Genomic DNA, 14,239 nt, shown 5'->3' on the forward strand with positions numbered 1-14,239 from the left:
AGAGCAAGGCAGTCCCAGTTGAATGTCCACTTGTGAAGCCAGATTGGTTACTGTCAAGGAGGATCGTTCTCTGTGAGAAATGCAGAGACTTGGTTGAACACAGCACATTCAAGAGTTTTTGCAATGAAAGGAAGAAGGGAAACAGGTCTGTAGTTCTCTAAAAGAGATGGGTTGAGGGTGGGTTTTTTAAGTAGTGGAGTTATACGAGCCTGTCTAAGTGACAAGGGAAAAACACCAGTGTGGAGGGATGTGTTAATGATGTGAGTGAGTGCAGGTACAACTGCAGGAGGAGATGAGATGGAATAGGATCAAGCGGACAAGTAGTAGGATGATTAGAAAGGATGAGTTTGGAGACTTCTGCCTCAGAGAGTGAAGAGAATGATATGAATGAGTGTATGTTTGCTGGTGATATGAGCTTGACGGATTGTGGTGTGGAAAATTGTGCACTGATGTTTTTAATTTTGTCAATGAAAACGTGGCAAAGTCATCAGCTATTAGAGATGAAGCAGGAGGGAGAGGAGGAGGACAAAGGAGGAAGGAAAATGTTTTAAAAAGCATGCGAGAGTTAGATGAATCGTTAATTTTGTTATGGTAGTATGTCATTTTAGCAGTGGAGACATTAGTAGAGAAGGAAGAGAGGAGTGACTGATACACATTAAGGTCAGTAGTATTTTTGGATTTGCGCCACGCCGAATATATTTATTAACAAATGCTGTTTGGCCATTTTTATTTTTTTACATCAATAATATCAGTTTTTAAAAGATCTCTCCCAACATTATTCCCCTTTTATGCAAGTGCAAAAAATATAAATAAATAAAAAATAAAAGCATTTAAATTACAATTTTTTTGAAGTGTTAGAAGATTTTTTGAGCATGTTTGTATGCATGAAGACAAATATTATATAAAGAATTCAGACAAAACCACTGTTTCGTACAGGGGTTGAAGGTCCACAGAGCTTTTTTTTTTTTCATGTGATAATTTTTTTTTTTACATGGGTTCTGGATATCTTTGAAGAGAAGTAATGTGGAAGCTATTTAGCATGTTGGTCAACCAAGGTTTTATATTCTTCTTCTTTTAAATAGGAAATTAAGACATTTAAGGTTTTAAACTGGAAACTATGCATAATTCTATGGCAATTCTATGTATTGTTACTTTGCAAATATTAGAATAAACTAAAAATGTGGTTGTAATTAATTATGTGAGACATTTAAACAGACATAGGTTATAAAAATCATAACCAAATAAATGAACAGAGAAGGTTCCATTAGCACTGAAACTTTATTTAGGATTATGCATAAATCTCACAACTGCAAATCTTTCTAAAAGCACACAATAATCACTTTACACACAAGACACTATTTCTTCCTCAATTTATTTTTTTATTGAATATTATGAATAAACCAAAATTGCTCTTTGTATCTCTGCAAAAAAAAGAGAGAGAGGAAAAAAAAACCCACCATGATTTTTTTTTTGTTTTTTGTTTTGTTCCATTTTCAACTAAACGCCATACTCTGAATCAAATACAGTAGTAAACTGAAATAACTATTTACACATTGAGGTCAGGGAAATTCTCATCGTAAATTATGGTCCATCAACTATAAATAATTTACAATCTGCCCCAATCCTGGATTTAGGGAATTATCAATGATTTATTTTTATTATTATTTTTTGGAACAAAAAGTCATTCATAAATAAGTATTCAACAACCATTCACCATTCTCTAAATGTCAAAACAAATGTCTCATTGTGAACGAAAACACAACAACTTCAAATTCTTTTTTTTCTTTTTTTTTTTTATCAATACTACACAAAGAATACCAAAAATATCTTTATTTATAAATAAAATTATACATATACATTTACCCCAAACGTACATATTTCACAGTACATTTCATTGGGTATTCGCATGGCAAAAAAATACCTGAAATGTACAGGCAAATACAAATACAAAAATGTATTTAAAGTGACTAGCTGAGGTCCCGACCCCAGAGCTCTGCAATATAAAAATATCCTTTTTTTTTACAAAACACAAAAGACCAGCTAAAGTAACCACAAAAAGAGGTGGCTAAGGAGCAGCATAGTTAGAAAATAATTGCACTGGTTTGTGATTCTCCTTCTAACTTAACCTGAACCTCCTCTTTTACCATTGGTGCGTCTGTATTGTCCTCAGAGGGCTCTTCTTTAATACTGGAGCATGATGCATCATCACCCTGCTCTTGTTTTATGAAAGCTGTTAAAGGGTTTTCTGTAAGCATTTTATTGGGTGAGGGTGTGCAGTCCACAAAGGAGGATGTCTACGGAAAAAGGGGAAGCATTTAAATTGACTAAAGGAAAATTAAGATGGAATGTTTTTTCTTCGCACAAGTCTTTACATAAAAGCAGATTACTAAATACAGTTGGTTTTAGCCATGTGACTTTAATATGTGATGCATGATAAGATGCCATTATCCAAATCAACACTTACATTTTTGTAGTCTTCGTAACATGAGGGATGGTATGTCTAAAAGAGAACAGAAAATAATTCAAGTGTTTTCTCAAACACCAAAGCCACAACATTTGACCTGCTCTTTGAATTAGCGGATTTCTTACCTTTTCATCGACTCTGATGGCATTCTTTAGATGCCACTCTTCCTCTTCCTCCTCCCAGTACATCTCAAACTGCTCCTGGCAAATCTCACACAGCTGAGGAGAGAGAAATAAAGAAATCTTTAACTTCACACAGTTTTGTCCAATACTATGAATTATCACTAAGTCTGTGTACATGGCCTAACCTCGTGAACGACATCTGCTGCAGCCTTTACGCTCTGGAACTCTTTCTCTTTGGCTGCTTCCTGAGTTTTCTGTACAACCTCTTCATGAACTTTTTCAAAGAACTGACTCTTTGCCCTCTCCTCAAGATCAGCGATTTCCTCAAATTCAATCCAATCCTAAAAAAAGGAAGAGAACTTCATGTTAGGTTTTTAAAAGACCTTTTTTTCCATTTTCAAGAAGTCATTTACATTCTCAGTGACAATATTTTGACAATACACAAAATGAAATAATAAAAAAAGAAATGTCAGTATTGTTTCCAGCTTACCGTCAGACTGTAGTACCACCGACGGTGTGTAACTTTCTTACTGATGTCCTTCTCTGAACGATTCTGCCTGTAGTGCCAGTCCAAATGATCTGCATACACATCTGTCTGAGATGCTGTAAAACGCATGCCGCAGGAATAGCACTGGATTCCTGTATACAGTTTGGTGATAATGCTGTCGTGTCTCCTAAATTACACAAAACATCTGGTGTCATCAAGTCATTTTTCACTGACACACAATAATAAAAGTGTTTGTCAGATTCACTTGTGTCTAAATTCCAGAGAGTATGTAGATACTATATGTACATACAGTTTCATGTCCTCCAAAACAAAGCCAGTCAGATCTGGGACACTTTCATCTTCCTCTTGTTCCTCCTCCTCTTCCTCTTCAGGCACAGATATAGTCTGATTTGTTGATGTAGACTCTAAAATAGATTTATAAATATTTAATCAGGCTCATTTTAAATAAGAAAATCAAAAAGTCCAACAATAAGGGATGAATAAATATTATTATGATAATAAATTAATATAGAATGCATACCAGTGGTCGAGTCTGTTTGTGCAGGTTTAATTATTCCAGTGAATATAAGTTTTGACAACAAATCGTTCACATCTATTTGCCTCAATGGCTCAGGCTCAGGCTGCTGAAACTGGGAACCTGAATCAAAAATTTACTTCTTATAATACAGGCCTAAAATACACGTCACAATCAAAACAAACAAAAGTGCATAATTCTGTTTCAGGATATGCGAACAAAAAAATAAAGACATTCTTACCAGGCAGGAAAGATACTTGGTTTGGTGGCATGAAGGGTTGAGCTCCCATAATCTAAAAATTCACAAGACAAGAACTAAACTTTACATTTCCATGCTTAACAAAAAGAAAACTCTTTAACCTTCAAAAGTGAGCAAGAAATACTTACAGGCTGAGGAACATTCCCAACACCTGGACCAGGAAATGGGGCAGGTCTAAATGAACCCTGGAAATCCGATGACGTAGGGACTGTCACACTGAAGTTAGATGCTTGAGAAACATTTGGTTGCATGGTAAACTGTTGGGCTGGGCCACCATATGTGTTCATGGGTGGCATGTTGAAATTAGGAGGTAGAACAGCAGGGTTTATCACAGGAGCTTGACCTTGAGTTTGATCATACATTGTTGGCTCCTGTGGTCTCAGCTGGTTTGGAATATTTGGACCGCAGTATGTTGGAGGACCTTGTGGGTCATATCTTGGCATGACAGGCGGTGCATCAAATCTCAAGGGTTCAGGCTGCACCGGGTTCTCAAAGCGCATCCCACCTGATGGACCATCAAATCTAACTGCACCCTGCGGTTTATCATAATTCATTAGTCTAGCCGGGAACCGTGGTTCCTCGTATCCTTGGGGGCCGTGTTGCATGTGAGGATTATCAAACCTTGGTGGATTAACAAATCTGTTTTGGTGCATTGGGTGGTCATAATGAATTGGGGCTTGAGGATCAAATCTCACCATGTTGTGAGGCTCTGTGTACCTCACTGGCCTGTGTGATACTGCTGGGTTGTTAAATCTCACAGGTCTTTCATGGGCTTTGGGAAATCTTTCAAAACGGTGAGGGGCATCAAAGCGATGTCCAGGAAACCTTACAGGTCCACCAGACCCATCAAATCCCCCAGTACTGCCTTCATACCGAGGAGGAGGAGCATAAGGTCTTGGAGGACCATCTAACCTTGGCTCTCTCATGTGGCTAGGTGGCCCATCAAAGGGAGCTTGAGAGCTCTTATATCTATCAAATCGTTGAGAAATATTTGGTCCCTCATGCCGTGATGGGTTCACCTGTGCCATAGATCCTTCTGAGGAGTGCGTTGGTGTATTCCCAGGAGATTCATCAAGGTTTCGTCCACTTCTTCCCAGTTCCAAGAAATTATCTTGCATTGATAGACCCTCTAAATTTATAGGACCATCATCGGGACCTGTACCAGAGTGCACACTGTTGGGACTTTCAAAACGTGGGCTGATGTCTCCAGGTTGATCCATTTCAACTGGAGATGATGACCGTTCAAATGGCAGTCCTGTGGATTTCCCACAGGTCCCTTCTAACTTGACTGGACTTGGTGAATTTCTGAATGTGGAACTTGTACATGATGGAGGCCTGTTGGTTCTTCTAGGATCTTCACGGTCAGGCTTTACGGCATCACCAGACATTTTATGCACTCCTGAGCTTTCACTGTATTGTTCTGTCATTTCATGTTGAGGCTGATAGAACATTTCATCCAAAGGTGACTGGCCCTCTTTTTGCACTATTGAGATGAACAATAAGTTTAGACTGACTATAAAATTCCAACAACATCAACAACGTAGGGCATGGTTAAATACTATACTAATATATGCCAAGGTGAAATTGTAATAATAAATAAACAAAAAATCGAAAGCTTTAAATAAGATTCAAAATGTGCTACAACTCACATACAGTATTTACAAACAGGACAAATCTAACCTGGACGCTGAAGCTGTGTTCTTCTCAACTTAGACTTATGCTCAAGATAAGAAAGCTCTGCAACAGACATGGCTCCTTGTTTCTTTTTTGATAGATATAATCCCTCATCACACGATTCATCCCAAGAATCAGATCGCTGTCTTTCCTCTTGATACTGAAAAAGTTGGTTTATTTGATGGGCTACATTGAGGAATTCGTCATTGGATATTTCACCATCAGCATGTCTTTTGCTAGCCTGAAATGAAAAATTTCCAGTTTAGAAATACTGTTAATTAAATATGTATTACAAAAGAAAACTTTATTACAAATCTACAAGGAGATATTGACACACCTTTCTTAAAAGGTCCCGTTTACTTGCAGAATTAAGTGCTTCTGGTATTTGTATGTTGCTATCAACACTCAAACGATGGTGTTTAGGTATACGAGATGTGGGTGGTCTTTGATTAGTGTTCCAAGTCTTGTGTCTCTGGTTGCCTAGTCGTCCGTGTGAGAGATCTGAATCTGACTGTTTGGGACTGTAAAGGCAGTTTATTAATCTGAATGAGGTTACATTTTCAACAACAGAAAGACAAATGATGTTTTAGTATTGAAAATTAAAGGTCAAGCCACTTACTGTTTATTCTCCTCCCATCCACTCCTCCATCTCTTGCTATCTTTTGTGTCTTTATGCTCTGCAGGAGAAATTCTCAGCTGTGGTCCATCTTTTTGATCAGCAGCTCTATCAAGTGGCCTTTTTGATCGCCTTGGTTCTGGGGCACTTTTCTTGGCACTTCGCTCATCTCTAAGACTTGACTGTGGAAAAGCATCCTCATTATGTGAATGTTTACTTATCCTAGCCTTTCCAGACTTGGGGGGTGGAGTAATACTCCTGGTTTTCCTCTTTGGAGATGATCGCCTCTCTTTTCTTTTGGGAGAATGCAATGGGGGTGAATGTGATCTTGACCGAGACCTTTTTCTAACATTTGCTTTGTTCACCTTAATTTCTTGTTTCAGAAATGTCTCAAGTCTTTCATGCTTGTTTAGAGAACCGTTTATAAGCTTGCCCCTGGTGCTGCTGAACTTCTGATGATCCATGTTTTTGACACCTTCATCTCGGTCTTTCTTCTCTGAACTTTTTTTCTTCTCTCGGATATCTTCATCTTTTGAATCTGTCCTGTCATGCATCTGCTTATGTAGCCTTGGGTCCTTCTTACTTACTTCAGGAGTTTTTGAATGATCAGACTCCAATCCTCTGGGTCTGACAAGCATACCTTTTCCAGATGGTGACACCAACTTGGATTTAGGCTTTTCCTCAACTGCAGAGTTATCCTTTTTAGGAATCCTCAACTTATCCAACTTACTCTGTCTTTCAGCTGTGACTTGTCCTCTTTTTTCTGATGTAGACTGAAAGGTTGGCGTTACCCGACTCTCCTTCTTATGCATCACTTGTTCCTTTGCATTTACAGTTGTACCAAGCCTGTTTATTCTAGGATCTCTGGTTGCTATTTTTTCTGATGGTGCTGGAAGCCAAGGTTTGGTCTGTGTTGAAGGAACTGTATGAGTGACTTGTGAGATATTGAAACGTGCAGGAGCACCGGCATGGTGGTTTGAAGAAATAGCAGGACTGGAAGCCTTCAGAATAAAAAAATAAGAGCAATTCTATTTTAGTTAAATATCAAGCAATATAAAGATTGTCTGTCAAACCGCATAAGACCAACTACAGCTCCTATGCACTGCTGTTGCATCACTTGTGCTTGGCACATCACAGAAAACTAGTTTTATACTTCTAAAAACAGCAAATATTACATGCAGTGCTTTCTAGTTTGTCTTTTTATAAAGCACACAATTTTAAACTCACCAACTGAGCTTTCGTTTGTTCAAGCTCAAGCTCTATCTTCTTTTGCTGAAGTTCTAACAACTGCTTTTGCTTGGCAAGCAACTGTTGCCTTATCAATTGTTCTTGTGTCAAGCTCGGAGCTGGAGGTTGTGGTGCAGGAGGCTTTGGAGAGGTTTCTTCAGTCTACACAAAGAGAAAAGCACACATTTAAGCTGTACATTTCTTCCCACCTCTAGAAAAACAAAAATAATAGTTAGAACTCCTTAAATGCTCACCGGTTTTAAAAATTTGGGGTTGACATGTATGCTGGCATTCACATTTGGTGGCAATGGTTTTATAGGCCAGGCAGGATCTATTGAGTTCACACGCACATCTACCGCATATAGTTTCTTCAAGGGGAAAATTTCATCCCATGTGGAACGCAGTTTGAAGAGACTTTTTCTAGTGGCCTCATCCACCTAAAGTGAAGCAAAAAAAGGGGGGAAAGAATATCTGACTCCTCGACACTTTAATCTCAAAGAACACCGACAAAACTACACAGATGACCATTCAAAAATGTAACAAAAACTTAAATCACTTTTAAGGTATGAAATAAATGATCAAGGCAAAAATGAATTAGCACAATGCAGTGTTTTAAATGAGGACAAAGACCACATGATGATTAATCAGAAGTAACACCATGGACACAATTTCAAAGAATTAAGTACCTTCTCAAATACACAAATAAAGGAATTGACTAGGTTCTTAGCAAACACTTCAAGGTATTCCCCTCCAACATTCTTCACTATGGAATCCACTAAGTACAAAACTGGGAGCTTCTCACCAGGAGGTGCCTAAAGTGATAGAAAACTGACAAGTTTAGAGAACAACATGGGAGAAATGCACATCTACATAAAATTAGAGTTTGATTGTTGAGGTTATTAAATGGTTGAAGTTGGATTAAAAACACTGGCACAGAGAACAAAAATCAAGCACTTGAGAAGTCCATTGTTTGCAGTAAAAAAAAAAAAATCTTTCAAAAAAAAAAAGATCCATCAAAAATCAGGGAAGATTCTCAGATGCAGGAACAAAAATATCCATGTCCCAGGTAGAAAAAAATCTTTAAAAATTCTTCAATGTTCAATCTTCACTCAAGGATCAGTTCCATCAAGAAAATTTTGTTAGGTTGTCAGTACAAATCATTTTCGGTTATTCGCATTTTTTTTTTTTTAGCAAGAAGCCCAAGTCCTTAAAAGTGGCGGGGAAAAAATTAAGTATTAAAGCTTTTTCACTTGTATTTTTTTGTACTTGACCAGGAATTTAACTCCAGTATCCATTTAAATTCAAGTTTAGTTTTATATCTTCATATGGGGAGGATTGATGAAACACCTCTTGGGTCTTTAAATTTTACACAAGTCCATAAAAAGATTTTGACAAGTTGTAACCAACATGGGCTCTGTGCAGACAGAAGCACAGGTTTTGTAAAATCATGTCATTTTTGTTTAAGTATTTTTTACACATTTAGTTTTGTAGTATTACAGTGGACACTGCACCAATGCAAATATATTTGTATTAAAGAGCACTTAGATTAGAATGAAATCAACATATAAAAATATTACCACAAAAAAATACACTGGGAAATAAAGACAAAAGGACATTTCACATAGTTTATTGTCACAGTTGTATACCATTTATTAACATTGCAGTAAATAATGGAAAATTACTCAGCAATCTAACACCCAAACCCTTTATTGGTTCAAGTATACAGAACTTTGAATGGCGCACATTTGTATATATAAAAAAAAAAACTTTAAATTTAGGCGTGCTCATTTTCACGGAGCAGCCCAGCACGACTATCCTTACTAATGCAAGATTTCAAATAGGTTGCAAACATAAACAAGGATATGAAAACTTTCCACGGATTTCCCCAATATTACCCATCCATCGATTTACACAGGCGACATACCACGTGTTCCAACTGGTGACATGACAGAACTACAGCCATGAGTGTGCAAAAACGTATTCCTGATTGACTTGTGGTTGGTATCAACACGGTGTGTCTTGGCACATTTCCAACCAATTAATATTTACAAAGTTGCTATGCACAGTATACAACCAACTACACATCGACGATGACTCTGGTAACGTTAGCTGTGCTGATTACATAACACGGAAACTTGGTATCTTTTCCGTCTACGGTTAATATGTTAATATAAACCATATGCCATTGATTTAGCGTTACATTAATATAATTAACACTGAACAATAAAACGTAAAATTGACTAACATTGGCTTAAATAAATAAATAGCGAATACTGTATGTGAAGCCACCAGGCGATTATCATGATCCGATAAGATTACTGACAAGGTAAAACATGGATTATTAACTCAAAGCTAAATGCGTCAACAGTAAATCCGACTTTATGAGCAGCTGTGACTCAAGCGAATAAACACGCTGCTGCAACTGGCCTAGTTTGGGAATGTGGAGGGGTGTGACTTTTTATTGCCATTAAAACACTGGTATATGATAATAAACTAAATAGGTTACTAGTTACCGATAATATAGCATCAAAACATGTTTTACATCGATGTATACAAAGTGGTTAGCGAACACTAGTCGTGCAGCCGCCATGTTACAGGCCTCATGTCATGTCGTCATTTAACAAACCGGCCACGATCGAGCTAAAAGACGATGACTGAAACAAAACAAAAATAAATCTATTTTCATAAAAACCTTGGCAATTTGTGCTTCAATTATTGCGACGATATCCTTGGTGAACTGGATGTTTTCTTCGGCTAGAATGGTGAGCATGTTGATGTGCGGTTTGCTGTTGAAAGTCAGATCTTCCAGCGAGGACTGATATTCGCGGCACGCGTCCTCCCTCGCGCCTTCGTCAGACATCTTTGAGCCGTTGAGTCGCCACGCAACTTAAACTTTTATACAAGCATTAATTGCAACACAGTCCTCTTAAACATCTGAATTTCCTCTTGGTTTCCACTGTACGTCGAATGTCGTGCTGTAACTCCTCGCGTCTTGCGTTTAAACAACGATGCTATCTGTTTGGATAAAGCGTTGCAAAATGTCCGTCGTACTTTAGCCGGAGACCGTGCGTCATCTGAAATATTTTATAGTTGAATGCGCGTCACTGCTTCCCGATTGGCTGCGGTGAAACGCTCGCTTATGATTGGTCGATGAAGATCTTACGCTCAATGCCATTGGTCAAAACAGAACTTTTATTTTCAAGAAGAGCCTATCAGAATTAAGTAATTCAATAAATCAACAAAAATCACAACAGCGAGAACAATGTCGTCATCACCTTGACAATGAGATAAACACTGTAGGAAGGTTCAACGGGTTCAAAATAATATAGAGTATTTTTTTCTCAATTAGCTGTAAGAACAGACGTATGGAAATAGGTTTAGCTATCACTGCCTTAAAAAAATTTGAATACAAGGTTGCTTGCTGAAGTATTCATTGCTGAACAAAATATACACGATTTTATTGGACAAACCTGTTTTCTTATCACCCTTTTCATTATATATATTTAAATAATAATAATAAAAAATATATGATTAAACGTTAAATCTGTTTAATTATGATTACATAATATAAATGCATATGAATATACAATTCTGGGTATGTATTCATTATAATAATAAAAAACTGTATTTTTTCCATGAACATTTTTAAATGATTCAAACAGCAGTTTATTAACAATTACATTTACAAAACTGCTTACTTACAATTACAATATCCAAACAGAACAAATATTGTAATTAATCTCACTTAATTTTAATTCAAAATGAATTTTCAAAAAGATCTTTGGACCACTCATTTACAGACAAATTACAACTTGCATCCTGCATGTCAGACTTGCCTGAGAAACTCTCAGCAGACCCCACAATCGGCAACTGATCCACCTTTTGTCTTTTATCACTTAACCTCAAATCTAAGCTCTTGCTTTTAAATTCACATTTAATTTTTCTGGAGCACAGTGAGTCTACACGTTTTTGGCTTCGCCTGGTCTTCTGCCCACATGAGTTGTTATAATGAGAAACTGGGGTGGATTGCAAACATGGTGAAAAAAGCAGAAAACCTGAACCTCCAGGCTCTGATATGTTGACATTCCTCGGTTCATTGCCTTTAGAAATCTTTGTCACATCCAAAAGGTTCATGTCCATACTGCTTTGACCAGAAGCAAACAAGTCTACAGAGCAATTGTAATTCTCCTCATGGTCATCAAACACAATGCGTTCCTGCCTGACTGCAATTTACAGAATGGACCTCACTTTGTGCACAGTGCCCGAAATATTTGCCCTTTTCACGGTTTACTGAACAAAAAGCCACAGAGGGTCTGCTCCTAGTTAATATTTTTCTTTTTAAAGGAAGTTCTGTTTTGTTAAAAAAAGACAACCTGTTGTTTGTAGAGTGATTAAATCCACATTTAATGTCAGGACTAAAAGGAATCATCTTTTTTGAAGAATTGGTAGTGTACAAAAGAGTGGGAGTCTTATGGATCTCAGCACTGTTTATCTTAGTTTCAAGATTTTCTGGATAGTAATGTTTCTCTTTCCAACTTATGTGGTTCACATTGCACATTGGTGAGGACATTTTTTCGCTACAAAGAGTCATTGGTATAGTTTTTGAGATGCTTGCTGAATTTTCAGTCAGAGAGCATCTATTTTGCACTTGAATCATTTGAGCACTTTTACCTGAACAGAGCTCCTCTCTGTCATTTATGTCTGATATCGGAGGCTCCATGCTGACAAAATCTTGTAAGCTTTCGGATAAAGGTGCATCTTCTAAATAAAGACTGTAAAGTGACTTCTCATCCAAAGAGGCATCATATTCTTCCCTGGTTTTAGCACTTACAAGACATTTGGATTTAGTTATTTCAGTATTATTTCCACAAGACAAGGTGCTAAGTGGATTTATAGTGTCACATGCATTAAAACTGTTAAAATGTGCTGATAATTCAAACATATCACAGTTCGAGGACAAAGATTTCCTGTGACGGTTCTGTGTTTCATTCTTCAGTTCATCCTTTATATGTTTAGCATGCTTCAAATGACTGGTGTTGCTCTGGGAAGTGCATTTACATTTTCGTATGTCCTCGTTCTTTGGTGAAAGAATATTACGATCACAATCGCCGGACTGCTCTAATACATCATTACTTAATTCTTCCGGTGGGAAACATAACCCAGGTGATTGCCATGCGCTTGAGAGTGTGAATCCTTCATTGCTGGGTTGAGAATCCAACTTTGCACACGATGGAGGAGTATAATCAAAACTGCTGAGTTCATTTCTTTGAGAACTTTGTGAGTCTTTCTGTTGTGATGGATAGATACTGTTGGCAGAGTGAGAATTTGCTTGCAGGAGGTTTTTAAAATAGCTGATTACAGTACATCCCATCAAAGACTCGCATGGGGAAATGATCTGGCAGGCCACTAACTGTCCAGATAGCGAATAAGTGGCAACATTACGAGGGAGCTGATAGGAAGGAACAAGAATTGCATAAAACAAAATTAATAAAAAGACGATCATCTAGATGCTCCACCCAGAATCAAATGAAGACATGCCTCCATACCTTCAATCCAAAAATGACACATCTTCCTATAAAGCAGTCTTCCACAGCTTTGACAAGCAGTTGTTGAACAGTATGTGTGCCTTCAGTTCTCTCCATATCAATACATCTGAAAGAAAAAAATATATATATATCAGTTTATATCAGCAATGAATCAACAGAAATGTTTGCTCAAGATGTTACAAATTTGTGAATGCTTTAAAACACACCTTTGAAGGCCACCAGCAGTAATGCCAAAGAAGGGATTTAAACAGCCCCCGAATACTGTCACACCAAATATGTCTTGGTTTCTGGACACTTTAAATAACAGTCTGTATCTGTAGTCAACGTTTTGTAAGTCACAAGTGAATCCACATCTTCCACATATAGCCCTAAAAATAATGATTGAGAAGTTATTCATAATGTTTAGACACTTTTAATTTAACACACACGCATAATAATTTGTTTATAGCATCAGTAATTACACATTCACAAAATACATTTTAAAGTACATTCAACCTCATTTGTAATAATAATAATAATAATAATAATAATAATAATAATAAACTTAATTTCACAACGTACCTTTTAATTTCCAGAATTAATCTGGATAGACAGGCTTTGCAGCACGGATATAAAAAACAAGAGTCTTGCAAAGAAAGTATTGTGCAACTCACCAGAGCCCGTTTGTTGCTCATGAGTGCTTAGAATACTGGCAAGGTTTACAAACAGCGACCATAAAACCATTATTCTCTACAAGGAAATACAAAAAAGAGGACTCAATTTTTGAATTGCGTTTTAAATCTTTTTTTTTCTTTTTTTTTGTTTAAACTGAAATCTATTAAAGACATACAACAATAAAGAAAATTATCGAATGAAAAGCGACCAGAAACAAAAAAAAGTGAGCTACAAAATTGGAAGTTGAATTTCGAAACAAGCACGATTGTCTTCCTCGCTGGTTTCTCCCTCAATCCTGAAGGAGCACAGCCCCATCTACTGTAATACGAGTGATGGCAGTGCTGTAAATTGTAATTCATCCAAATGATTCGAATCTTTTGAATCACCAAAAGATACCTCGATACCTCGGATTATATTTGGTCGTGCTTAATCTTTAATAAAGACGGCAAAACGGTCGTTACTTACACGAGAGGCGTTCAGTGAACGAAAAATAGGAATCGTGGGAGTGATGAGAACGAATCGTTCAGTTAAAAGATTCACTCAAAAATATGACTCACTAACACACGCACACCACTAAAACCATAGAAAACAAGAACGCCATTTAAATACTGTTTTTATTAAATGTTATATTTAAGGATAAAGGCGTGTCAATTGG

At 37.1% G+C, this 14,239-nt stretch overlaps 2 protein-coding genes across 2 annotated transcripts; both read right to left on the reverse strand.

Annotated features, from left to right (window-relative positions):
• Positions 1–1,259: 1,259 nt before the first annotated feature.
• LOC113038603 (pre-mRNA cleavage complex 2 protein Pcf11-like) lies at positions 1,260–10,466 on the reverse strand. Its single transcript, XM_026196159.1, has 16 exons — positions 10,077–10,466; positions 8,071–8,196; positions 7,639–7,821; positions 7,385–7,546; positions 6,161–7,158; positions 5,879–6,062; positions 5,548–5,782; positions 3,996–5,350; positions 3,850–3,901; positions 3,615–3,731; positions 3,384–3,498; positions 3,077–3,260; positions 2,772–2,927; positions 2,590–2,682; positions 2,465–2,500; positions 1,260–2,294 (listed from the first exon to the last, which is right to left on the reverse strand). The coding sequence occupies exons 1-16, from the start codon at positions 10,242–10,244 to the stop codon at positions 2,082–2,084; spliced, it is 4,377 nt and encodes a 1,458-aa protein (XP_026051944.1). The 5' UTR covers positions 10,245–10,466; the 3' UTR covers positions 1,260–2,081.
• Positions 10,467–10,983: 517 nt separating this feature from the next.
• LOC113038606 (uncharacterized) lies at positions 10,984–14,138 on the reverse strand. The gene is made up of 4 exons (XM_026196166.1): positions 13,492–14,138; positions 13,137–13,298; positions 12,931–13,036; positions 10,984–12,833 (listed from the first exon to the last, which is right to left on the reverse strand). The coding sequence occupies exons 1-4, from the start codon at positions 13,602–13,604 to the stop codon at positions 11,583–11,585; spliced, it is 1,632 nt and encodes a 543-aa protein (XP_026051951.1). The 5' UTR covers positions 13,605–14,138; the 3' UTR covers positions 10,984–11,582.
• Between the last annotated feature and the right edge of the window lie 101 nt (positions 14,139–14,239).

This window comes from Carassius auratus, chromosome 21, assembly GCF_003368295.1.
Source record: "Carassius auratus strain Wakin chromosome 21, ASM336829v1, whole genome shotgun sequence".
NCBI lineage: Eukaryota > Metazoa > Chordata > Actinopteri > Cypriniformes > Cyprinidae > Carassius > Carassius auratus.